The sequence below is a fragment of the Oncorhynchus mykiss genome, chromosome 30 (genome assembly GCF_057628025.1).
Source record: "Oncorhynchus mykiss isolate SJ-2025 chromosome 30, ASM5762802v1, whole genome shotgun sequence".
NCBI lineage: Eukaryota > Metazoa > Chordata > Actinopteri > Salmoniformes > Salmonidae > Oncorhynchus > Oncorhynchus mykiss.
Genome location: NC_143051.1, coordinates 22,881,905 through 22,908,356, shown reverse-complemented (window position 1 = coordinate 22,908,356; position 26,452 = coordinate 22,881,905). Strand labels below are relative to the sequence as shown.

At 42.9% G+C, this 26,452-nt stretch overlaps 1 protein-coding gene across 2 annotated transcripts; it reads left to right on the top strand.

Moving 5' to 3' along the window:
* Window positions 1-8,862: 8,862 nt before the first annotated feature.
* On the top strand, window positions 8,863-25,696 carry LOC110488123 (eIF5-mimic protein 1). Of its 2 annotated transcripts, none has more exons than XM_021560152.3 (12): window positions 8,863-8,979; window positions 17,748-17,817; window positions 19,080-19,256; window positions 20,983-21,086; window positions 21,623-21,688; window positions 21,865-22,000; window positions 22,124-22,233; window positions 22,436-22,606; window positions 22,795-22,941; window positions 23,313-23,451; window positions 24,562-24,684; window positions 24,901-25,696. In XM_021560152.3, exons 2-12 carry the CDS (start codon window positions 17,754-17,756, stop codon window positions 24,927-24,929), a joined length of 1,266 nt encoding a protein of 421 aa, XP_021415827.2. In that variant the 5' UTR covers window positions 8,863-8,979; window positions 17,748-17,753; the 3' UTR covers window positions 24,930-25,696. The 2 variants fall into 2 exon arrangements, with proteins under 2 accessions (XP_021415827.2, XP_021415828.1); XM_021560153.3 differs by lacking the exon at window positions 8,863-8,979 and adding an exon at window positions 17,178-17,360.
* The last annotated feature ends 756 nt before the right edge of the window (window positions 25,697-26,452 follow it).

The window sequence follows — 26,452 nt, the reverse complement described above, 5'->3', positions numbered from 1 at the left end:
ACCTGAAGTATCTGATGTTTGTGTGAGAAGATGGTCCATGAGTGCTCCTTTCCTGCCCTTGGGGAACTATAGTTATTATATAGATGGTGTTGAAGACCCACTCTGGCATAGCAACCAAGAGGAGGCCGCTAACAAAAACAGGTCAACAATGGAGTTATTGAAATATTGGGAGATGTATTTGTTTATGAAGACCTTGTGTCTTGACTGGCTGACACATGACTATGAATTAAAGGTTACTGTCTGCACTATGAGAATTGGAATGAACATTGTTTTATGTAGAGAATGCTCACTCTCTGCAAAGAAAGTCTGACAGCATATTGTATAGAACTATAGATTCAGCCAAAACATCATGCTCCAGTACCCTTTGAACCCTGCCGACAGAGTGCAGTAGCTGAATAACCAGTCATTAGAATCATTGCAATGGATGGCAATAAAGGGGAAAGCTGCCATCTAGTGGCAAAACAAAAATATGGGAATGTCCCCATAACAACAAAATGGACAGTGAAGGACAACTATTAAGGCACTCTTTATTGATGTGATTGCCATTTGTTTTGGTTCCCAGTTTTACATTTTCAATTGGGTGTAAATGTTGGTCCAGCATTGAAGTCAGATCGTCATTGGGTCATCCGTGGATCATCTGTGACATGGACTGATATGGATACATCACTGGTAAGATGATCCATGGGTCTCAAGTTATAGAAGGAAATCACAAGTTTAGAGTAACACATATTGTGTGTTTTATCCACTGCCATAACAATGACACGTATTGTTCAGTCAGGTGGTCCTATTTATACATGAAAGTATTTTTCACATTACAAATGTAAGGGAGGAAATTGTTATTTTAAGACGTTAAAGATTATTAAAGGCTCACATTTGAAATAAGAAAGAATTTGCTCAAAAGACATGCAAACTAGCAAGTCACATTAGAGCCAATACAACTACACCTCAATGGCTGTTTTTACACTGGCAGTCCAATTCTTATCTTTTGCCCAATTTTCAGCAAAAGATCTGATCTGACTGGTCAAAATATGTTTGGGGGGCAAAAGATCAGAGTTGGGCTGCCTGTGTAAACGCACCCAATATGCTATTGTGCATCATATACACACCCTGAATACTTCAGTCTCCCCTATTCTAAACAGAATAGACCTCATTGGGTCCATAGTAACAGTCCTTCCTTAAACTCCAGTCCAGCTGCTTGGTGAATAAAGCATTCATCCTCACTCTCCCCTTTCTCTCAATCTGGACATCCTGGCCAATCAGTAATAATGCTGATTTTCATCATTCCCCTTTCTCTCAATCTGGACATCCTGGCCAATCAGTAATAATGCTGATTTTCATCATTCTCCTTTAAATCAGGGATTGATTCAGACCTCATACACCAAGTGAATGGAATCAATTCAGTTCAATATAACTTCATTATTAATTTCACTGAACTCTGGCCAATCAGTAACATTTCATCAATGAATCAATTAACTACCCAGTAGAAAAGAACACCAGCAGTCCTTCTCATTCCTGGTGGCAGGACAGTGGTCCCTCTGAGGATGTGGAGGGACAGTTTAGCTGGTCTGGCGCTGAGGGACTGGGACACCCTAACGACGCAATGCTCCTCTGCCTTAAAAACGCAGCTCTGCCAGGAAGCTGGCTGTCTCCTTCACCATGTCACTCTCCTCGTCTGGACCCAGGATAGAGAGGGGAAACAGTCTAAAGCTGAACTTTGAAGGCATCAGAAAGCTACAAGTATGTAACAAGCTACAGTAGTAAAGTAGGCTATTGTGGCCTGTATCCCACACTCAGAATAAGCCTATTCCTGGTCTAAAAAGCATGTCCAGTATGGAGCAACATAGCACAGTGTAGTATAACTATAGCAAACCTATTGTATATGTTTTCAACAGATAGGAGTGCGTAGTTTACCACAGTGCTCCCTCAGTCTCGGGGTATCCTTCTCCTGCAGTCCTCTACAGATCTTATGGGTGGGGCAGTGGAGTCGCTGACAAATCAGGCCACAGTAAGTCACCTGTAGTAGTAAAATAAAACATTTATTAGCATATAAGCATGGCGTATTCATGGCTGAAATCATTAAGTGTAACCAAAGTAATAGAGAGGGAAACAAATGAGAGAAACCACGTGCTTCTGTATCAGAGTTCGGAGGTGGTTTTCCTACCATGTTGCAGAGGGAACATCTCTTCTCTGCCCCTCTCTCTCCACACGTAGTGCAGAAATCAGCATCTATGAAGGTCATCTTACCCATGAGAGCCTGGGTTAATACTGAGAACGCTGTCTGGTCGTTACCCTGGAGACGAGAAGCAGTGGAACATGGAATGTTAAACATTGAAGAGTGAACATTGCCATACAGAAAGGCATTTGTAATAACATCAATTGTCAATATAATCTAAATTAATTGAGAATGAACATGGTCTCCTTAATATGCAAATTACACATTTAAAATGTTTTGCATAATCCAATCCATCTTCAATTGATTCATTTCCGCAGGGACAAATTACATGAGTCCATAGGAGCCTTACACCAAATCAAATCAAGTGTTGTTTGTCACATGCACCGAATACAACAGGGGTAGAACTTAGTGAAATGCTTACTTACAAGCCCTTAACCAACAATGCAGTTTAAAACAATTTTGGGGGATGAGACCTAAGTCAAAGGAAGGTTTGAATGGATGAATGAGTGGAAGTTCACTCACGATCTCCACTGTTGCGATGCTCATGACCTGCTGCTGTAGCAGTGCGGCTTCACAGCAGGGAAACTTCCTGATGCAGTCTCTAATGAACTTCTCCTGGTACTGAGGAAAACCATCTCCATCCCTCCCCTTCAACAGGCTGAGAGAAGAGATTTACAAAAAAATATATTTTAAAGACAATGAAACATGGAAATTGTCTAGGGAACTGTCGATACAGTTTACATAAGGTATGCACGCAATATAAAGCACTATAAAACACAACAATTAGTACCCAATGGTTAGTCTGTAAATGTTAAAAGAAATAATTAAATTGGATGGGTACAGGTTAGAATGCTAGCAATGCAATCTTTTCTTTTGTTCTACTGTATTATTGACTATATGTTTTGTTTATTCCATGTGTAACTCTGTGTTGATGTATGTGTCGAATTGCTACGCTTTATCTTGGCCAGGTCGCAGTTGCAAATGAGAACTTGTTCTCAACTAGCCTACCTGGTTAAATAAAGGTGAAATAAAACATTTTTTTAAATCACAGTCCAGAAGAAAGGCCATGCATTTCTGCAGCACATAGCTAATGTAGTGCATCTTCATGGCCAGCACCACGTTCATATCCTGCTACTTCACACACTGCTCACATAGCCGGTCCATGACATGGTAACACTTCTCTAATGCGCCCACGTCCACCAGCAGAGGGCATTCCCTGATCAGAAGCACCAGCTGGGGGAGGGGGGTAGAAAGTGTTAGAGAATGTTAGACAAAGAGACGGAGCGAGGGAGAGAACGAGAGAACTATAAAGAGCGAGGGAGAGAGAGAGAGAGAACTATAAAGAGTGAGGGAGAGAGAGAGAGAACTATAAAGAGCGAGGGAGAGAGAGAGAACTATAAAGAGCGAGGGAGAGAGAGAGAGAGAGAACTATAAAGAGTGAGAGAGAGAGAGAACTATAAAGAGCGAGGGAGGGAGAGAGAGAGAGAACTATAAAGAGCGAGGGAGGGAGAGAGAGAGAACTATAAAGAGCGAGGGAAGGAGAGAGAGAGAGAACTATAAAGAGCGAGGGAGGGAGAGAGAGAGAGAACTATAAAGAGCGAGGGAGGGAGAGAGAGAGAGAACTATAAAGAGCGAGGGAGAGAGAGAGAGAGAACTATAAAGAGCGAGGGAGAGAACTATAAAGAGCGAGGGAGAGAACTATGAAGAGCGAGGGAGAGAACTATAAAGAGCGAGGGAGAGAACTTCACTATGGTGAATCACTAAAACAATACAGAAATACACTACGGAAAAAGAAGGAACAGCATGTCAGAAATCAGCTCAATGCAATTGAAGAATCCATAGACTCTAACCACTTCTGGGAAAATTGGAAAACACTAAACAAACAACAACAAGAAGAATTATCTATCCAAAATGGAGATGTATGGGTAAACCACTTCTCCAATCTTTTTGGCTCTATAACAAAGAATAAAGAGCAAAAACATATACATGATCAAATACAGATCTTAGAATCATCTATTAAAGACTACCAGAACCCACTGGATTATCCAATTGCATTGAATGAGTTACAGGACAAAATAACCCAAAAAGGCCTGTGGTGTTGATGGTATCCTCAATGAAATGATCAAATATACAGACAACAAATTCCAATTGGCTATACTAAAACTCTTTAACATCATCCTTAGCTCTGGCATCTTCCCCAATATTTGGAACCAAGGACTGATCACCCCAATCCACAAAAGTGGAGACAAATTTGACCCCAATAACTACCGTGGAATATGTGTCAACAGTAACCTTGGGAAAATCCTCTGCATTATTATTAACAGCAGACTCGTACATTTCCTCAATGAAAACAATGTACTGAGCAAATGTCAAATTGGCTTTTTACCAAATTACCGTACAACAGACCATGTATTCACCCTGCACACCCTAATTGACAACCAAACAAACCAAAACAAAGGCAAAGTCTTCTCATGCTTTGTTGATTTCAAAAAAGCCTTCGACTCAATCTGGCATGAGGGTCTGCTATACAAACTGATGGAAAGTGGTGTTGGGGGTAAAACATACGACATTATAAAATCCATGTACACAAACAACAAGTGTGCGGTTAAAATTGGCAAAAAACACACATTTCTTCACACAGGGTCGTGGGGTTAGACAGGGATGCAGCTTAAGCCCCACCCTCTTCAACATATATATCAACGAATTGGCGCGGGCACTAGAAAAGTCTGCAGCACCCGGCCTCCCCCTGCTAGAATCCGAAGTCAAATGTCTGCTGTTTGCCGATGATCTGGTGCTTCTGTCACCAACCAAGGAGGGCCTACAGCAGCACCTAGATCTTATGCACAGATTCTGTCAGACCTGGGCCCTGACAGTAAATCTCAGTAAGACCAAAATAATGGTGTTCCAAAAAAGGTCCAGTCACCAGGACCACAAATACAAATTCAATCTAGACACTGTTGCCCTAGAGCACACAAAAAACTATATATACCTTGGCCTAAACATCAGCGCCACAGGTAACTTCCACAAAGCTGTGAACGATCTGAGAGACAAGGCAAGAAGGGCATTCTATGCCATCAAAAGAAACATACATTTCAACATACCAATTAGGATTTGGCTAAAAATACTTGAATCAGTCATAGAGCCCATTGCCCTTTATGGTTGTGAGGTCTGGGGTCCGCTCACCAACCAAGACTTCACAAAATGGGACAAACACCAAATTGAGACTCTGCACGCAGAATTCTGCAAAAATATCCTCCGTGTACAACGTAGAACACCAAATAATGCATGCAGAGCAGAATTAGGCCGATACCCACTAATTATCAAAATCCAGAAAAGAGCCGTTAAATTCTACAACCACCTAAAAGGAAGTGATTCACAAACCTTCCATAACAAAGCCATCACCTACAGAGAGATGAACCTGGAGAAGAGTCCCCTAAGCAAGCTGGTCCTGGGGCTCTGTTCACAAACACAAACACACCCTACAGAGCCCCAGGACAACAGCACAATTAGACCCAACCAAATCATGAGAAAACAAAAAGATAATTACTTGACACATTGGAAAGAATTAACAAAAAAACAGAGCAAACTAGAATGCTATTTGGCCCTAAACAGAGAGTACACAGCGGCAGAATACCTGACCACTGTGACTGACCCAAAATTAAGGAAAGCTTTGACTATGTACAGACTCAGTGAGCATAGCCTTGCTATTGAGAAAGGCCGCCGTAGGTAGACATGGCTCTCAAGAGAAGACAGGCTATGTGCTCACTGCCCACAAAATGAGGTGGAAACTGAGCTGCACTTCCTAACCTCCTGCCCAATGTATGACCATATTAGAGAGACATATTTCCCTCAGATTACACAGATCCACAAAGAATTCGAAAACAAATCCAAATTTGAAAAACTCCCATATCTACTGGGTGAAATTCCACAGTGTGCCATCACAGCAGCAAGATTTGTGACCTGTTGCCACGAGAAAAGGGCAACCAGTGAAGAACACACACCATTGTAAATACAACCCATATTTATGCTTATTTATTTTATCTTGTGTCCTTTAACCATTTGTACATTGTTAAAACACTGTATATATATATATATATATATATATATATATATATATAATATGACATTTGTAATGTCTTTACTGTTTTGAAACCTCTGTATGTGTAATGTTTACTGTTAATTTTTGTTGTTTTTCACTTTATATGTTGTCTACCTCACTTGCTTTGGCAATGTTAACACATGTTTCCCATGCCAATAAAGCCCTTGAATTGAATTGAACTATAAAGAGCGAGGGAGAGAACTATAAAGAGCGAGGATTCCAAAGGGCTTATTCAGCTGTCCCCATTGGAGAGCCCTTTGAAGAACCCCTTTGGGTTCCATGTAGAACCCCCAGTGGAAAGGGTTCTATCTGGAATAAAAGGGTTTTACCTGTAACCAAAAAGGGTTCTCCAAAGGGCTCTCATATGGGGACAGCCAAAGAACACGTTTAGGTTCTAGAGAGCACCTTTTTTTTCCTAAGAGTGTGTGAGAGCGAAGCCGTCACAGCTCATGTTCTAGAGAAGATGTCAAACAAAGCTGTTCAAGAGAAACAAATTAACACTTTCCAATGTTTCAACAAACTGAAATCCTATTACGTAAAGAAGCACTAATCTTCACAGAAACACTGTGGCAGAAACCTCAAGCTGAGTACTGACTGGTCACTTGGTAGGCTACAGAATAAACACTCTCCTATGACTTCATAACTGACTCAGAAAAACACTTGTAAATAACTAGGTTCTCTCATCTAACTGAAGAATGACAGCCACCAGGCGTATGCAGTTGGTTAGACAGTCAAAACAGATCAGACTATTCTTGTACATTGGTGCACTGCCCTGACGATGTATACCATGTGTAACCTGTACATACAACTAATAAAACATGACTGTAGCCAGCAGGCTTATATAGAAGAGGTCTGAGAGTGTTACCTCTCTCTGTGTCCTGCGTTCACGTCCAGACAGATAGATCTCTTCAGACAGATCTAAAGCGGGCAGCAGCACCAAAGTATATACTGTCATCTCTGCTGCCCCATCTGATTCTGACAGACTGGACACAACACAACACAACACGTGGTCTGAAGTAGTCTGTGGGTTACATCTAGTGGCAGCGTGATGCTATTGTGGAACGTCCTGGAGTACTGCATCCTGCCCTCAAGAGTCTTCGCCATCTGTCTACATAACAATGGAAAACACACGCTGCAGGCCTACACCCACGTTACACACGCCTCTATGGCTACATCATCCCAATTACATCACTCTGTTTGTGGCACTAACCATTAGCATGTATGTGTAGAGGATTTTAGTGAAATTCACTTTTAAATGACAGTTATGGTTTATAATATTCTAAACATCTCAGGGGTATTTATGGCTAGCATATGGATCTGGGACAAGGATATCTTGTGCAAATGAATGACAAATCTCATTTTAGCATTGACAAATGACACAAACGCCACAGGTAACATTGTCAGATTTCCACAAGACTCCCTAGCCCCATCCATACCTCATCAGACAGTTGACTCTGACATCATTGGAGCCCAGCAGCTCTACAACATCTTGCACATCACCTGAGAGAGATTTTAGATATAGATTGAAACATGCAATACCTCGATCTCATACATTCTCTTATAAATGATCTGTGCAATATCTCATTCTCACCCCATAGGTATACAATTTGGCAAGAAACTGCGATTGTGAAAACAGCTGCACTCCAGCAGTTTGGTATACAAATATATTTAATTTGTCATAGTGTTATTGCGACTACTATGGGAAGTAACCTAGGCTAATGAAATTATTACTATAAAATTATTACAGCTGTAACGAGTGTGCTGAGAGTCAGGAAGCAGGTACAGGGAGTGTTTTAATTAACAACCCAATCAACATCACCCACAAACATCTCACCGACATGAAAACAAAGTCCATAACACCTGAGGAAAGAACCAAGGGGAGTGACAGATGTAGGGAAGATAATCAAGGAGGTGATGGAGTCCAGGTGAGTGTCATGAGGTGCTGGTGCGCTTGACGTTGGTGACAGGTGTGCGGGATAATCAGCAGCCTGATGACCTAGAGGCGGATGAGGGAGTATACATGACAACAGCAAAAATGCCTGTGGATAATTGCTTTAATCATATTGGTGTCACAACGCAAGACAATATTGTGGCAATATGCACTGAAAAAATCAATATAACAGAAAAGCGTGTTTACAAAGTCAGGCAAAAAAAAATCTTCAAGCAATTTACCTGCAGCAATAACCTTAAATATTTCCCGCTCGTGTGCTGAAATATCACCTTTCTTGGGAGCAGCCATTATCTTTGTTGTTCACATGTAATTAATATTCTGAGTTCACAAGTGTTGACAAACAATATATGGCTGTGGATATGGATTTATCCCAAACTCGTCACTCCATTTGACATGACGACAGTAGAAGATGATTTACTTCACCAAATTTCTAAAAGGAATAAACCATCCTTGGACTACACCACAATGTGAAGAAAGCGGTGACAGAATGTCCATAGCGTTAATGTCATGCATGTATATCGAACATATATATTATTATTCTTTATAATCAAATTGTTTGTAATAAATGTATTTGAAGTACAAAGATCGCCGTATGTTGTCATCGTTTGGTATATTTAATTCTGCCTGGATTCCACTATGCTGACGTCTTTGGTTTATCCCGACTGTATTTCAAGTGGTCAGTCCGACGCTGCGATAAGTGCCTATTCTTTATTCTCTTCTGTCATCTCAACTTGTTGTAGAGTCAACCACTGCAGGGTAAGTCCCTCAAGTATTTCACATCGTGAAATGTAATACTATTTCAGGTTTAACTGTTAAACTTGATTAGTTTGGCGAGATTTTGTGACAAGTTTAGTCATGTAACGGAATTTAAATCATGCCTTACACTCTCCTAAACTGTTTGTTGTTCGTCGTAAGTACTTCTTTATAGAAGTTGTTTTATTCGACAAATATCAAGCTGGTTCTGCCGACCATGAGGTGCGCTACAGGTGCGCGCAGGGGTTGGGCGGTTTTTGGAAATGACTACGGGCATGGGCTACTTACTGTACAATGTAGCTACTACCTATTATGTATCATTTTAAAGAAGCTTTATAAACATTATTTGTGACATGATAGTGCCCACGTCCTCCAAAGACCTAATAACATATTGGAGAACGAGACTGGCATTCGGGTATATTTGGAATTGAATAGCCTCGGGGCTCCCGAATGGCACAGCTGTCTAAGGCACTGCATCTCAGAGTTCGATTCCAGCCGTGATTGGGAGTCCCACAAGTCCCACAAGGCGACGCACAATTTAGCCCAGCATCTTCCGGGTTATGGTTGGGCCGTTATTGTAAATAATAATTTGTTCTTAACTGACTTGCCTAATAAAATAATCATATGCAGCTCTCTCTGTCTTCACGTGTACAGATTATCAGTGATCCAATAATAACGATCGAGGTAACCGCTCTGCTGCTGAGCTCGTTGGGAGTGCATTGGCTAAATGGCTATAGTAGACAGTTTGCTACAGCAGCAACAGGGCATTTGAATTATCATGTGGATTATAAATCATTTACGGTTTTGTATTGAATTATACCTTAACCGTAAGGGAAAATAAAGTCTGAATCATGAGGCTTGTCCTTGAGGAAGAACTTGAGCTATTTCCCCTTAGCTGCAAAGTCAAAATAGTGTCTATTGTAAAATTTCATGAAACAAAAATAAGGTTTTTGGTCTTATTTTATGGTTAGGGTTAGCGGTGAGGTTAAGGTTCGGGCTAGGATTAAAATCTGATTTTATGTGGTTATTGTTACAGAGTCTAGCTAGTACCTCCAGAACAAACATGACAAAATGCCAACCTACAATATGATAGGGCACTCACTTATTGAGGTGCATTATTTTATACCAACCTAATCTCAGAGCATTTCGTATTATTCTGTACATAAATCCGAGACACCCCATTTCGTATGATATTGTAACGACCCTGGGTTTTATCCCACTTCTGACACCAGTGTAATCAAACAGCAGGGAGCAGGTCTCGAACCCTCGACCTTCGAGCCCGAGCTCCGGCGCGCTATCGACTGTGCCGTAAAAGCATGCTCAAACGGCAGAGTCGATTTCCGCGCTTATAAACCCAGGGTCGTTACACTATGTTACAAATTTACAAAACATACAATATTATATGAATTCTAACTTGGTGGTTAACGTTAGCTAGGCTAGGGGTTAGTGGTTTGGGTTCATGTTAGGGTTACCTAACATGCTAAGTAGCTCAAATGTAGTAAGTAGTTGAAAATTGCTAAGGTTGTCCCTGATGATATTCAAACTCACAACCTTTGGGTTGCTAGACGTTCGCATTATACACCTAGCCATCCAGCCTGACCAACCACTCTACTTTTGTTTTAACCATCTGTCTTATTTAACCGTACCAAATGTAACATGTTTACTATGTTATGTCTAATCTATGAGACCAGTCTGTTTATACTGTAGTCACGTTTCAATGTCATTCTCTCATACCAGCACACACTTTCTGTAGTTCTTATCAGAAACATTGAGCTCCACAGAGGCTGTTGAGTCTCCCTGTCAGCATTCTCTGGCGACTGTTGCCTGTTTCCAGGAATTGTATTTTGGGCATTGAATGTCAGTTGGACAGGCCTACAAAGCCTGTGTGTACAACCTGTCCGAGTCTGTAATACCAACATGTTTTAAGTAGACCACCATAGTCCCTGTGCCCAAGAACACTAAGGTAACCTGCCTAAATTACTACCATAGCACTCACATATGTAGCCATAAAGTGCTTTGAAAGGCTGGTCATGGCTCACATCAACACCATCATCCCAGAAACCCTAGACCCACTCCAATTTGCATACCACCCTAACAGATCCACAGATGTTGCACTCCACACTGCCCTTTCCCACCTGGACAAAAGGAACACCTATGTGAGAATGTTATTAATTTACTACAGCTCAGTGCTCAACATCATAGTGCCCCCAAAGCTCATCCATAAGCTAAGGACCCTGGGACTAAACACCTCCCTGGGCTGCCGCCAGGTGGTAAGGGTAGGTAACAACACATCTGCCACGCTGATCCTCAACACGGGTGCTCAGGGGTGTGTGCTCAGTGCCCTCCTGTACTCCCTGTTCACTCATGACTGCATGGACAGGCATGACTCCAACACCATCATTACATTTGCTGATGAGACAAGAGTGGTAGGCGAAACAGTCTATAGGGATGAGGTCAGACCTGGCCGTGTGGTGCCAGGACAACAACCTCTCCCTCAATGTGATCAAGACAAAGGAGGTGATTGTGGACTACAGGAAAAAGAGGACAGAGCACACCCCCATTCTCATTGACGGGGCTGTAGTGGAGCAGGTTGAGAGCTTCAAGTTCCTTGGTGTCCACATCACCAACAAACTATCAAGCTCAAGCACACCAAGACAGTCATGAAGAGGGCTCAACAAACCTATTCCAAATGGCTACCCAGACTATTTGCAGTGCCGCTACCCCCCCCCTTCACACCGCTGCCACTCTCTTTTGTTATCTATGTCACTTTAATAACTCTACCTACATGTACATATTACCTCAACTAACTGGTGCCCCTGCACATTGACTCTGTACCGGTACCCCCCGTGTTATTTAACTGCTGCTCTTTAATTACTTGGCTCATAAGTAAGCATTTCACTGTGAGGTGTTATTCGGAGCATGTGACTAATAACATTTTTTTGGGGGGGGGGGATTTTACCCCTTTATCTCCCCAATTTCGTGGTATCCAATTGTTAGTAGCTACTATCTTGTCTCATCGCTACAACTCCCATACGGGCTCGGGAGAGACGAAGGTTGAAAGTCATGCGTCCTCCGATACACAACCCAACCAAGCCGCACTGCTTCTTAACACAGCGTGCATCCAACCCGGAAGCCAGCCGCACCAATGTGTCGGAGGAAACACCGTGCACCTGGCCACCTTGGTTAGCGTGCACTGAGCCCGGCCCGCCACAGGAGTCGCTGGTGCGCGATGAGACAAGAATATCCCTACCGGCCAAGCCCTCCCTAACCCGGACGACGCTAGGCCAGTTGTGCATCGCCCCGCGGACCTCCCGGTCGCGGGCGGCTACGACAGATCCTGGGCGCAAACCCAGAGTCTCTGCTGGCACAGCTGGCACTGCAGTACAGCGCCCTTAACCACTGTGCCACCCGGAAGGCCCATGACTAATAACATTTGATATGTGTCCGTGCATGCATGTTGGTGGCAGGTAGACGTGTGTTGATGGTGACAATGCACATGGTTTGACGTGAAATCACAAGGGGTGTGTTTTTGAAAGCACTGGTTGTGACTTGGGTTGCACATTTTGGGGAATATTCACAGATGGAAACATTCCGTCGGAATTAACGGGAATATACGGGAATTAACGGGAATATATGCATATAAATACCATTTAAATGTCATGTTTTTTGCATTGAATATATTTACCATATCATATGGAGACAAACAAACCTTTTGCCTTATCATACGTAGACATAATTGCAAATGATTAAATCCTTCCAATATAAATCATTTTTAAAAACAATTTAGTTACAAATTTAATTTTAATTAAATTAGTTGACTCTTCACATGGGATGATTTCACTGAACAACAAAAGAAAGGGAATATTGAATGATCCATCACATCTCCTAAATCTGTAAAATGATCTAGAAACTAAAGCTTTGGTTGTCTTCCTCTCAGGTTTCCATGTCTTCTCCCTGGACCTCCTCAATGTCCACCTCTTGAACATCAGACTCTGAGGCCTCATCTTCACTGTCACTTTCCAACCTTGAGGATGGCTGGTTGTCAGGCTCAAAAAACCTCAAATTTGCCCACATGGCCACCAATTTTTCAACCCTTGTATTGGTCAGTGTTTGTGTGTTCCCAAACAAGAACCAGTTGCGCTCTGAGGCGGCTGATGTTGGTGGGATTTGGAGGATGATGGAGGCAACAGGGGAAAGAGCCTCAGATCCACAAAGTCCCTTCCACCAGGTGGCTGATGAGATATGTTGGCACGACTGCCATATTGCATCTCCATCCCAAAGCCCTTGCTTGGAAGTGTACTTCGCCACACTGCCAAAAACCTTGCCCTCATCCAGGCCAAGGTGGTGAGACACGGTAGTAATGACACCAAAGGCCTTGTTGATCTCTGCACCAGACAGGATGCTCTTGCCAGCATACTTGGGGTCCAACATGTACGCTGCGGCGTGTATGGGCTTCAGGCAGAACTCTTCACTCTTTTTGATGTATTTCAGAATTTCCTCTGCTTGGCACAACAGTGAAGTGGGCAGTACAGATTTATTCTTTTACATCGGCAAGCAGAGTCTGAACATCAATCAGGATGGCATTGTCTCCCTCAATCCGTGCAATGGCTACTGCTATAGGTTTCAGGCTGCTTACCATTCTCCCCCAAAATACATCATCCTGGAGGATCCTCTTGATGGGGCTGTCCATATCGGCAGACTGTGATATGGCCATTTCTTGGAGAGAAATCCTTCCTCTCCAGGAGACTGTCAAACATGATGACAATACCACCCCAACAGGTGTTGCTGGGCAGCTTCAATGTGGTGCTCTTATTCTTCTCACTTTGCTTGGTGAGGTAGATTGCTGCTATAACTTGATGACCCTTCACATACCTAACCATTTCCTTGGCTCTCTTGTAGAGTGTTTCCATTCTTTTCAGTACCATGATGTCCTTGATGAGCAGATTCAATGCATGAGCAGCACAGCCAATGGGCGTTCATGTTCGCAGCATTGTCTGTCACCAGTGCAAATACCTTCTGTGGTCCAAGGTCATTGACTGCCTTCAGCTCATCTGCAATGTGGAGAACAGTGTGTCTGTTGTCCCTTGTGTATGTGCTCTTATAGAATACTAGTTGAGATGATGTAGTTAATTATTTCTTGCCCATGAACATTCGACCACCCATCAGAGACGATTGCAACACAGTCTGCTTTCTCTGATTTGCTTGACCTTCACTTGAACTCTGTTGAACTGCATCCAGCAAATGAGTAGATAAAGCATGTCTGGTTGGAGGTGTGTGTATGCTGGGAGGAAAAACATTCAGAAATCTCTTCCAATACACATTGCCTGTGAGCATCAGAGGTGAACCAGTTGCATACACAGCTCGAGAAAGACATTCATCAGCATTTCTCTATGTTCTTCCATTGAGTAAAAAAAACAACTTCTAATTCCAGGAGGACCATGAGCTGTTGCTATCGATAAGGTGTCTGATTCATCACTTTTCACCTCGACTAGAACTAGAGGGACTTTTGTCAGTTTGCTTGTTGTGAGCGCTGAGGGAACTTTATGCACTTGGCAAGATGATTCTGCATCTTTACATTCTTCACGTATGATTTGGCACAGTATTTGCATATGTACTCAACTCTTTTTGTAAGATAAATATTTTAAAATGAAACATGTATGGAAACAGGTGCATTAACACTCTTCAGTTAGCAGGCTCAAGCAAGCTAAAACCCACATGGTAGCAAAAACTAACTAGCAGAAATTGTTAAATTAGAAATTATTTTAAACACACGTTGCTGTAAGCTACTATTTACTAGTTAATAAAAAAATAGTGTCATATAAAATTATATTCACCCCACCCAGTATTGTAATCAAAACTTACCAGAAAGCATGTAGTCCTTGGCTCAGACAGTGTAGTAGTGTGAGCTCAATAGCATCTCATTAGTGTGGAAGATCTTGAGAATCAGCTGTACATGTGATGGAAGAATGCACTGTGCATGTGATGGAAGAGTGCACTGTGCATGTGATGGAAGAATGCACTGTACATGTGATGGAAGAGTGCACTGTGCATACAATTGCGGATAGTTTAACCAAAATATCCTGCAGGACCTAGAATTTCCTCATGTTTATCCCACAAAAAAGGTTCACTGTTATAAGCTAACTTGTTGTTTTTTTAATTCCCCTAATTCCAGGGCTTAACGTCCCATGGAAAATTTACTGGAAAATATCCTATCCTTTGCAACCCTAGTTGTGACTGACCATATCTACGTGTGGTTATGAAACTGGTCCGCAACGTTACTAGCGCAGCCATCCACATCAAATTGGTCCTCTGTCATGGAGTCAATGAAGTAGAGTAGAGGTCCACTAACAGAGGAGTCTCTCGTGACAGACTGTTACCCTGAGATTTGGCTCTAGATGCCTAAATGAACAGAGGAGTAATATTGTGAAAGGAGGGTTGATTTTTATCTCCCCCCCACCTAGTATTGAAAAGGGACATTATTCAGATTGAATTCCTCATCACAGAAAATGTCAGATTTTCTTCTCCTTTTCACAATGTTACATCTGAGGTGACACAACTGTGTGGAGGTTTACATCAGGTGAGTCCTGTTTACATCTTCCACACTGATAATTGCTGTGGGACCACTTCCACCATCCCCCAAGGCAGACTATCCGTCCTCAGCTCTCTGTGCTCTCACTGTGGTAAAAAGACTGAAGCCGTGGGTATTGTCTGGTGCTTTCTAGAGGTCTTTTTACAGAATAAACATTGTGCAGAGCTGTAGGGAGACAAGAGGCTCACTCTAACCTTAAGTAACCCCTAACCATCAAATGTGATTTGTTGGTAACACTTGCATCTATAATGCTTTATAGATTGTAATAAGCATATATGTGTAACGGTTTTCTTCCTGGGAAGGAGAGGAGGACGTCGTAATTTCTAAACATCTTTAATGAAAGATGAAAACGTGAACACTATACAAAATAAGAAACCGTGGAAAAACCGAAACAGTCCTAACTAGTGCAAAACACAGAGACAGGAACAATCACCCACAACATACCTAAAGAATATGGCTGCCTAAATATGGTTCCCAATCAGAGACAACGATAAACACCTGCCTCTGATTGAGAACCACTCCAGGCAACCATAGACTTACCTAGAACACTCAACTGAACACAACCCCATAGACTACAAAACCCCTAGACAAAACAAGACACAGGGGTGATGGTCGGATTTGCGTTTTAGCGTCGGAGGAATGGGTGTTACACCGAGGCCTGTACTCTGGAGTAGTGAAAATAGTGAAAATAAACGCTGGTATGAGTAGGTGTGTCCAGACTTTTGACTGGTCCTGTATTTATATTACGGTCTCTGACATTGCTCGTTCTGATGAGTGCATTTTTACTTTGGGATTATTTGCATATTGTTTTCTAGCTATTGTTGGCGCACCTGTGATAACTTCTCCAAATCTGTTTACGTGACCAATACACCTTTTATTTGATTTCAGATACAGACAGCCTAAACCCATCTGTAAAATTCAGACAAGTCCTCCCTGCTCTGCTCATTCCTTGTCATGCCAAACATATTAGATATTTCTTTGTCGAAATGTCTGATTTTTGCTTTACGTACAAGAGAATGCACTGCGAAATGGTGAGCGAGATGGCATGTCCCTATTGTTCTCCTTATTTATTCATCAGGGTCAGTTTGTGTGGCACACATGGGAGTCTGTAGTGCTTCCTGGACGGCAGGAGCGCAAACTCTTGAGTTGAACCCAAATGGGAGGGGTACTCTGCTATTTTATTTGCCATCCTCAGCATTTTTGTTTAGTAGCTGTCCAGAAATGTTTTGGGTTTTTTTCCATTTTTTTTCAGCAGACTTGTCACCCTGGCTTTTGCCTGTACCCTGACACTGCTGTACCAATTATGATATGTCACCCAGTCAGAGAAGTTGGCTAAAGCACATCCAGGTCTGGGACAAGGTTACTACTGTGTGCTCTGTGGAATCCCCTCCAGACAACATGTCTTGGTGTGGTAAAGTAGATTATACAGTACCTTAATCACTTGACCCTCTAGTACTGGCCTGTCTGACTGTATATGTCTGTCCTAAGGAGGAGTGTGCCCTCAAAGAACCTTTGTGTGTGTGTGAGTGTGTGTGTGTACCGTGGTCCGACATGTCCTTGGTGTAATTTGACACGCGTCTAAGAGAGGGCGAGGGGGGATTCAGAGGGAATTAGATTGAGCGAATCAGGGAGAGACTAGTTTACGCTGCAGGGACATGGACCGGGATGAGCCTACAACATACAGTATATAGCACAGGGCACAAGGTTGACAGGCAGGACAAGTCTGATACATTCACAGGGCATTCAGTGACACTCTAAATAACTCACTGTCACTGGTAAGAGGGACTCACAGCCGGTAAGCATAGAGCTTTCACCTGTTCCTTTAGCCGTCTGGACTCTAGTTGGGCATAAGAAAATAAGACTTTTAGTTGTGGAAGCCTGTAGAAAATAAATGGTTGCTCAGTGACATTTTGAAGGTCTGAGGTGGACTGAAGCGCTTATAAACTATTATTAAATGGTTTGTTGGCTGTTAGTAAACTGTCAGACATTGTATATTTTGGGCATATTAACACGTATAAATAATGTTACAGGCCTTTAAATATGTTTTGTTTACAGACTGCTGTTGCAGTAGGCCCGACAGAAACAAAGTTATTCTGTCATTCGATGGAATGGTACTATTGTATGTTGTAGTGCTAATGGTCTGCTCATTTCCTGATTCTGTGTGTGTGTTTTCTTCCTCAAGACTTTTATGAATACCGGTAAGCAACAGAAGCCAGTGCTAACAGGCCAGCGGTTCAAGACCAGGAAAAGGGGTGAGTTGAGTTACAGCCACAGACAGCTGTCAACGCCCAATGTCAATGCCTAATGTTTACCACATACAGTATGTTGGCAAGACAACATGCATGGTGTGAAATTGCAATACCAATATGTTGTCAAGACGACAGACAATGTTACGTTGCAGTACCAAATAATTGAACCCGTTTCTTAAATCAACTGCCTCTTTAAGACTGTGAGATGTCTTGATTATCTTTTTGAGTCTCACGACCTCCAGAGTGTCAATGCACACTTTTAGCGTAGATTTCTCCTATTAAGATCTGCTTCTTAGTAAGGGACCAGCAAAGGTTTAGCAGGGTTCTCCTGTTCTCTTCTGTCCTCTCCACACATAAACAGACTATAAATACTCTTTGTGTCTAGGGTTATCTTGCAGCAATGGATTGTTGTGGCTTTACATTCCCTCTTACACAACACCTACTGCGATCCAGGCTGGCTCCCAGTCAATAAGATGTTTAAGTTCCTAGAACGTCAGCTCTCTTGTTTGTGCTCTCTTGGCAACTCCCAGACATGACCACCCAAACAGATCTGGGACCAGGCTATAGCTGAACTTCCTGCCAGTCCAGAAGCAGTGGGTGTTGTTATATATATTACTCACAGAGCAGAAGAACGTGTAGTGTCGTAGGGACATTGGGTTCATACTCCGTGGGGCACCTTGTTGATTCTCTTGAGCCGTGTGTTGATACCCAGTGATCTGTTAATGAAGGGGATATCGTTTGGACACTGTTCTTTGGGAAAACCACAGAGGATCAATCGGGGAGGCTAACTCTCCCCCAGGGTAAGTAGTGTCCCATCAGGGCAGGGTCCCTTGTCCTCATCACACCTTGGCTAGGGAACTGAAGGGATGTCTTATTTGGCCCGACAAGTTTTCTGAGCACATTTTTATTTTATTTGTATTGTAAAAGATTGTGAAAATACGCTTCAAGTGATTTTAATTTAGGAAAATCTGTATACAAATTTAAGCGTGATTGTTTTAGTCAAATATTAAATCTGTTTAGGCTTCTTGCGGTCAATTTGCAGTCTACCAATTATTTGTAATTATTGTTCTGGCCCCCTGACCATCCACTCAAGAAAAAAATCAACCTGCAGGTGAATCTAGTTGATGATCCCTGGCATAAGGAATCTACTGTATTATGCATGGTTTACCATACCTCACTTTCTGATGTTAACTGTGTTAAGGTTTAACACACATTAGTGTACATGCAACAAGGATGTTCTCCTCTGCCCTTTCCTCCCCACCCAGATGAAAAGGAGAAGTTTGAGCCCACAGTTTTTAGAGACACAATTATTCTGGGCCTCAACGAAGCAGGAGGGGACCTCGATGCTGTAGCCAAGTTCCTGGACGTTACCGGGTCCCGACTCGACTACCGTCGCTATGCCGACACTCTCTTCGACATCCTCATCGCGGGGAGCATGCTCGGTGAGTAGATTGCGCCGAATTTAGCAGGCAGCCCGACCGGGCCTTGAATCCAGGTCCCAGGACTGTCAGTACATAATCTTTGCCATTACACCAAGAGGTCTGCCCCGCTTGATGAGGTTGCTAGGTGTTGTACTAAGGTAGCTACAGTATCATGGCCATCTGCACCTGGTTTCAGCTCACTGCTCCGTAATGGGCCATCCTGGTCCCTTCGTATCAGTATTCGCACTAGGGCACCAAGCATGCCCATGTCCTCTCAGGCAAGGACAAACAGATCACTGCTGGCTTTGTCAGATTACCAGGGTCAAAGACATCCTGGCCTATCAGAGAACCGGATACACTGTTCCTCCTGTATGTGTCAGTGGACTGCTCGTTGAGCTGTATTCACTTGTTCTAACTCCCACGTTTTCCTCACTAATAGATGAGGGTACTTGAACACATATTTGTGTTCAGTGAGGTGGGGGGTGGGGCATTGATTAATATGCTGAACCCTTTGTCCTGTTAACTGGTGGTCAGTGTGACCCTGCAGACCTAAGCTGGTAGATTTATTCTATAATCACTGTCTTTCTCCCCACACACTCATTGTTTACATGGCATGGAGTTCTCACAAAGAGTATGTCTTTGACCACACTCACAAACACATGCTCATTCACATCCTGCAGTGTGTAATCTTTGTAGAATGAATTGAATGTAAAGTCTCTGTCAATCTGTCTCCGTCTCTCACACACACACACACACACACACACACAGGATGGGGCCTGTGTCAGTCACTGCATACTGCATGTCAAGCCCATTAGAGATAACCGGTTTACCCTGCTCCTATAATAAGAGCCTGGCAGTGTCAGGGGAGAGACAGCAGCTCAGATGGAAACCAGGGATACATGAAAGGAACCAGCCTCTCGGTACCTGGTTCATGCAGGCACACTATTAATAAAATGTGCTACACTGACGGTATGATATTTGCATGAATACATACAGTAAGTGATGATTTTTTTTTAATCCACCGCAGTCCTATGAAGCAGTTATGAAGTCAACAGGGATAGTAGACATTAGATCCAGATCTAACAGGTCGGCTCTAAGACTTCAGAAAGTGTAGTGAGTAGTTAAGCCCTCACATACATCCTCATTTAGCCCAAACAGGATACAACAATGGATCACCCTATGTCAACAGCCACCTCAGGGGTGGAACAGATAAAGGGGGAAAAAATGGAGAGATGATAGTAAATAGATGATTGACTAGGCGGAAACAAAGCGCGCTCTCTCTCTCTCTCCTTCCTGTGAATGGGTGTAGTAATGTTGTGTAATAATCCAGTTAACGTGTGATTACTAATTACTGTACATCAGGGTCTGATCTCTCCCATCCTTATGCGCCACTATCTCCATGATATCCACAACTTTTTGTTAAATCAATCAATCATGAACATAGGGTAGATAGGTAGGTCTCGCTCTGATTATTCTACAGTTATAGCTGACAGGAAGGACATACCCATGCTGCTAGCTAACGGGGCTAAAGCTTTAACCCTTGACCCTGATGACTTGCCACGTCTTTCTGTCCGTCTGTCTATGTCCGTTCGTCTCTTCTTTCTAATCGCTTTATGGCTGGGCGGGATAGATGGTCATTGAAGTGGTGTGTTGATCTTTATGGCACCAGGGTCACTACCCTCTCCGGCTGTGCTGGTTCTGCCCTCTCAATCACTACAATCGTAATGTAAATAACTGTCTGTCTCAGCTCCCGGTGGGACACGCATTGACGAGGGGGACAAGACCAAGGTGACAGAACACTGTGTGTTTACCACCAAGGAGAACCATGCCAACCTCCGCCACTATGCTCAGGTTGGTACACACACACACACACACACACACAATCAAATACAGCAGCCTCTAAGGTGCATGGTAGAGTAACTAGGTGGTAGTCGACTAGTGACAGTGACCAAATTTAGGGTACTGGGTGGAGGCAGGCTAGTGATGGCCATTTAACAGTCTGATGGCCTTGGGATGGAATCTTTTCTTCAGTCTCTCTGTCGCAGCTTTGATGCACCTTTACTGACCTTGCTTTCTAGATGATAGTGGGGTGAACAGGCCATGGCTGTTCATGAATGCGTGAGCACACATGTATACACATACTCTCTCTGTTTTACCATTGACTGGGGTAGAAGGGGATGTCGGAGGGAGACACCCGCAGTGGAGTGGTATTAGATCTGCTAATACCCACCAATCCCCTGGGAGTATCCAGTGTGTCCACAACAACAATTTTTATATTATCCTCCTGGATTAAAGTCACTGCACTCCTTCACGATCTGTTTGTCTCTCTCTGTCCCAGCTCTCTGTGTCTGTCACTGAATCTCATGTCCCTCTGTGTGTTTGTGTAGGTTTTTAACAAGCTTATCAGGAGGTACAAGTACCTGCAGAATGCCTTCGAGGAGGAAATCAAAAAGGTAAAGTATTCACAGGAAACACGCTCGTATGAAGTCGCTACAGCAGTTCTACTTCAGTTTTGGATTATCCTATGTTTTGGATTATCCTTAGACTTTGCATCTTCAACTGTGTAGATATTTTTTATCCTGTTGTCTTTAGTTTACATAATTTCCTGTCCTGATGTTTTATCCCGTAGCTTCTGCTGTTCCTGAAGGCATTCAGCGAATCAGAGCAGACCAAGCTGGCTATGTTGACTGGTATCCTATTGGCTAACGGCACTCTGCCCCCACCCATCCTCACCAGCCTCTTCAGTGACAATGTTGTCAAGGAAGGTGTGTGTGTGGGGGTGGGGGGGGGGGGGGGGGTCTTGAGGCATATATTTTTGCCATATATTCATAGCTCTGGCTTTCTTCCAAGTTGCTCTCTAACTCTTGTCTGTTATTGGTATCTTGCAGGTATCTCTGCATCCTTTGCGGTGAAGATGTTCAAGGCATGGATATCTGAGAAAGATGCCAATGCAGTCACCTCAGCCCTGAGGAAGGCTAACCTGGATAAGAAACTCCTGGTAAGAAACACTTTTTAGGCAGGTATCCTAGAGCAGTGGTTTTGAACCCTGGAACGGAAAAGGTTGGGAACTTCTGGCCTAGAGGTTAGTGCTACAATTTGTTTTACTGTGCTCAGCCACAAAAGGGAACTGTTGTAGTGAATTTGTAGGGTTGAAGCTCATTGGAAGTTGTTTGAGTCAAGACTTCTTGTTGTTTCTCTAGGAGTTGTTTCCTGCCAACAAGCAGAACATGGAGCACTTCTCAAAGTACTTCAATGAGGCGGGGCTGAAGGAGCTGTCAGACTTTATGCGTGTACAGCAGTCTCAGGGAACACGCAAGGAGCTGCAGAAAGAACTGCAGGAGCGCCTCTCTCAGGACTGCCCCATACGAGAGGTGTAATACCAGATACCATGTCCTGCCTTTGTGCCCTTGAACAAGCTCCAAGAGCACTGCATTGCGTCCCCCTCTGCTTTCAACCCCTCATTGGGGTGTGTTTGTCTCTGGGTTGGGTTGTAGAAGCAAAAATGATAAATTCCATTCTCCAACATAATGGACAGTAAAGAATTATTCTGTGGTTCTAGATGGTGGTGTACGTGAAGGAGGAGATGAAGAGGAGTGCTCTCCAGGAGCAGGCTGTGATTGGTCTGCTGTGGAACATTCTCATGAATGCTGTGGAGTGGAACAAGAAGGAGGAGTTGGTCACCGAGCAAGCCCTCAAACACCTTAAAGTACATCATAACATCAACCATTAATAACTTATCTCACTCCTAACCCAACCACTCTATAACATGAGAGCTGGTCACTGTGGAGGCCCTCAAACACCTTAAAGTACATCATAACATCAACCATTAATAACTTATCTCACTCCTAACCCAACCACTCTATAACATGAGAGCTGGTCACTGTGGAGGCCCTCAAACACCTTAAAGTACATCATAACATCAACCATTAATAACTTATCTCACTCCTAACCCAACCACTCTATAACATGAGAGCTGGTCACTGTGGAGGCTCTCAAACACCTTGAAGTACTGCACAACGCTAACATCAACCATGAATATAATGACAGTTGATGGGGTGTGTATCCTCTCCCCTCCAGCACTATGCCCCCCTGCTAGCAGCGTTCAGCACCCAGGGCCAGTCAGAGCTGGTGCTGCTACTGAGGATCCAGGAGTACTGCTATGACAATATCCACTTCATGAAGTCCTTCTCCAAGATAGTGGTGCTCTTCTACAAAGGTCAGTGTTATCATTTTATACAGGACAATGTTTCACAGTTTCTATGTAAAACAAAGCCTCCTTCACTCACGCCGCCAAGCTTACCCTAGTAAAACTGACTATCCTACCGATCCTCGACTTCGGCGATGTCATCTACAAAATGGCTTCCAACACTCTACTCAGCAAACTGGATGCAGTCTATCACAGTGCCATCCGTTTTGTCACTAAAGCACCTTATACCACCCACCACTGCGACTTGTATGCTCTAGTCGGCTGGCCCTCGCTACATATTCGTTGCCAGACCCACTGGCTCCAGGTCATCTACAAGTCCATGCTAGGTAAAGCTCCGCCTTATCTCAGCTCACTTGTCACGATGGCAACACCCATCCGTAGCACGCGCTCCAGCAGGTGTATCTCACTGATCATCCCTAAAGCCAACACCTCATTTGGCCGCCTTTCGTTCCAGTACTCTGCTGCCTGTGACTGGAACGAATTGCAAAAATCGCTGAAGTTGGAGACTCTTATCTCCCTCACCAACTTCAAACATCAGCTATCTGAGCAGCTAACCGATCGCTGCAGCTGTACATAGTCTATTGGTAAATAGCCCACCCATTTTCACCTACCTCATCCCCATACTGTTTTTATTTATTTACTTTTCTGCTCTTTTGCACACCAATATCTCTACCTGTACATGACCATCTGATCATTTATCACTCCAGTGTTAATCTGCAAAATTGTAATTATTCGCCTACCTCATGCCTTTTGCACACATTGTATATAGACTCCCCCTTTGTTTTCTACTGTGTTATTGACTTGTTAATTGTTTACTCCATGTGTAACTCTGTGTTGTCTGCTCATACTGCTATGCTTTATCTTGGCCAGGTCGCAGTTGTAAATGAGAACTTGTTCTCAACTAGCCTACCTTGTTAAATAAAGGTGAAATAAAAAATAAAAAAATAAAAAAATAAAAAAACCAAAGTTTTTAAGTATCTCTTTCATTTGTCTTAGTAGTCAGGGTTGCGGTCAATTCCATTTCAATTTAGGAAGTAAACTGAAATTCCAATTTCACATAACTTCTCCTTGTGGTGCTATGCTAAATGTTCCTGTTCTGTCCGTCTTCTCTCCACCCAGCTGATGTGTTGAGTGAGGAGGCCATTCTGAGGTGGTACAAAGACACTCACACCACCAAAGGGAAAGGTGTCTTTGTCGAGCAGATGAAGAAGTTTGTTGAGTGGCTGCAAAATGCAGAAGAAGGTACCATTTACAGGTTAAATACAGGTTACAGTTACAGGTAACCTAATCAATAACTGAAAAGAAAGCCATTGCATTTTCAGAAAATCATTGTTGAATCAATGAAACTGGACTATTAACATTCTGTAGACTTGGGCTGTGATGAGCACTCACCTGTAATTCCTATTTTGACCACTAAGAGGAGCTGTTTAATAATAATCTGTATATTTTCTCATGTAGAGTCCGAGTCTGAGGGAGAGGAGGACTAGCAGACCAACCCAACAAGGAGTCTAACTCTGAAGTCTGCTGCATCCTGTGGCCTGTATATGTCAATCAGCCTGTAGTCCCCATCTCGTATTTTTAGAAGATTTGCTAGACTATCATATTAATGTGGTTCCTGTTACATTCAAGATAAATACTTATCCAGGCATTGTAAGAAGTATGAGATAATGTGTGCAGTGTGACTGCAATAAAAAACGACCTGGAACACGCCCATCCATATTGCCTAACCGACCAGGGGTCCTAGACTCCTCAATCACAGTGCAACCCTCAGTGAAAAACCACGGGACCTCCCGACTCAACTTCAGGAGGATAGGAGACTAGATGTCATCTATCAATAAAAACGACCTGGAACACGCCCATCCATATTGCCTAATCGACCAGGGGTCCTAGACTCCTCAATCACAGTGCAACCCTCAGTGAAAAACCACGGGACCTCCGACTCAACTTCAGGAGGATAGGAGACTAGATGTCATCTATCAAGACCACCCATCTGTGATATTTAAGCTTTTTTCTTTTTTTTTAAGAATTGGATTCATTAGAGGTCAGTCAGTGAACTCCCTTTACCAACATTGTTCATGTTTAGAGAGGAAGTCAAGACCTCAATCTGCAGTAGATTGTCATCCTCGTTTTATGAAAACTCAACTTTGTGTAACTTGGCAATGCTTTAATATTTTTATTAATAAAGTGTTTTTCTATGTATTCATTTGTTTAGTATTGTTTCTGTGTTGTATTCTTAAATAAATTGGCAAGTAAATAAGGCTTCTGTTCATATGTCTGATGGAGGTTAAGAGAGTTTATTGAAAGACTTCCTAATTAGTTCGGTGCTCAGTAACTCAGAACTGAATGAGAAAGTGGGTGATTGTGATGGCTATTAAAGAGAGGTGAAGTCTTGCCAATCGTTGTGTAACTTTCATGCACCTGCTTCTGCCCCTGCGTATACACAGGCCAGGTGAAGGAATGCTGTTGACACTACTGTGACCTCTGTCCTGTGCTTCAAGTGAAAAGGCCCAGAGTTCTAATGGACCTTGGGTAAACAAACTGGGTTTGCATTCCAAATGACACCCTAATCCCTATCTAGTGCACTGCTTTTGACCAGGGCCCATAGGGAAGAGGTTGCCATTTGGGTCATAGACTCCAGGGAGTTAATGAGCAACAGGGACCTCCACTGTAGAACTAGAGAATTACATCAACGCCATACTACTGCATTTACTGTAGGTCTGTTTCTCAGAGCAGCATGTTGCCTGCCCTTTTTTTTTCTTGCTTTGGTACTATTTTCACAAGTATGTGGTACAATTTCACAACTCCGTACAAAACTCCAAACAGATGAACAAAAAGGCTGTTTTTTCAAAACTTTAAGCACCTTTTCAATTGACTAAGTACAACACATGAAATCACACTAACTTTTTCATCAAACCTAAATCCGTGTTTCATCTAGAAATACCTTTCATATAAAGTAATTGCCTTTCACAATGCAATGCTCACAATACTTTTCACACGATTCTCTTAATTA

What these genes read in the sequence shown, in the direction of transcription:
- LOC110488123 (XM_021560152.3), top strand. Translation starts at nt 17,754, where the DNA reads ATGAATACCGGTAAGCAACAGAAGCCAGTGCTAACAGGCCAGCGGTTC. An exon ending in TCGAGGAGGAAATCAAAAAG is followed by an intron (nt 21,689 to 21,864) that starts GTAAAGTATTCA and finishes TTTATCCCGTAG; the next exon opens with CTTCTGCTGTTCCTGAAGGC. An exon ending in TGACAATGTTGTCAAGGAAG is followed by an intron (nt 22,001 to 22,123) that starts GTGTGTGTGTGG and finishes GGTATCTTGCAG; the next exon opens with GTATCTCTGCATCCTTTGCG.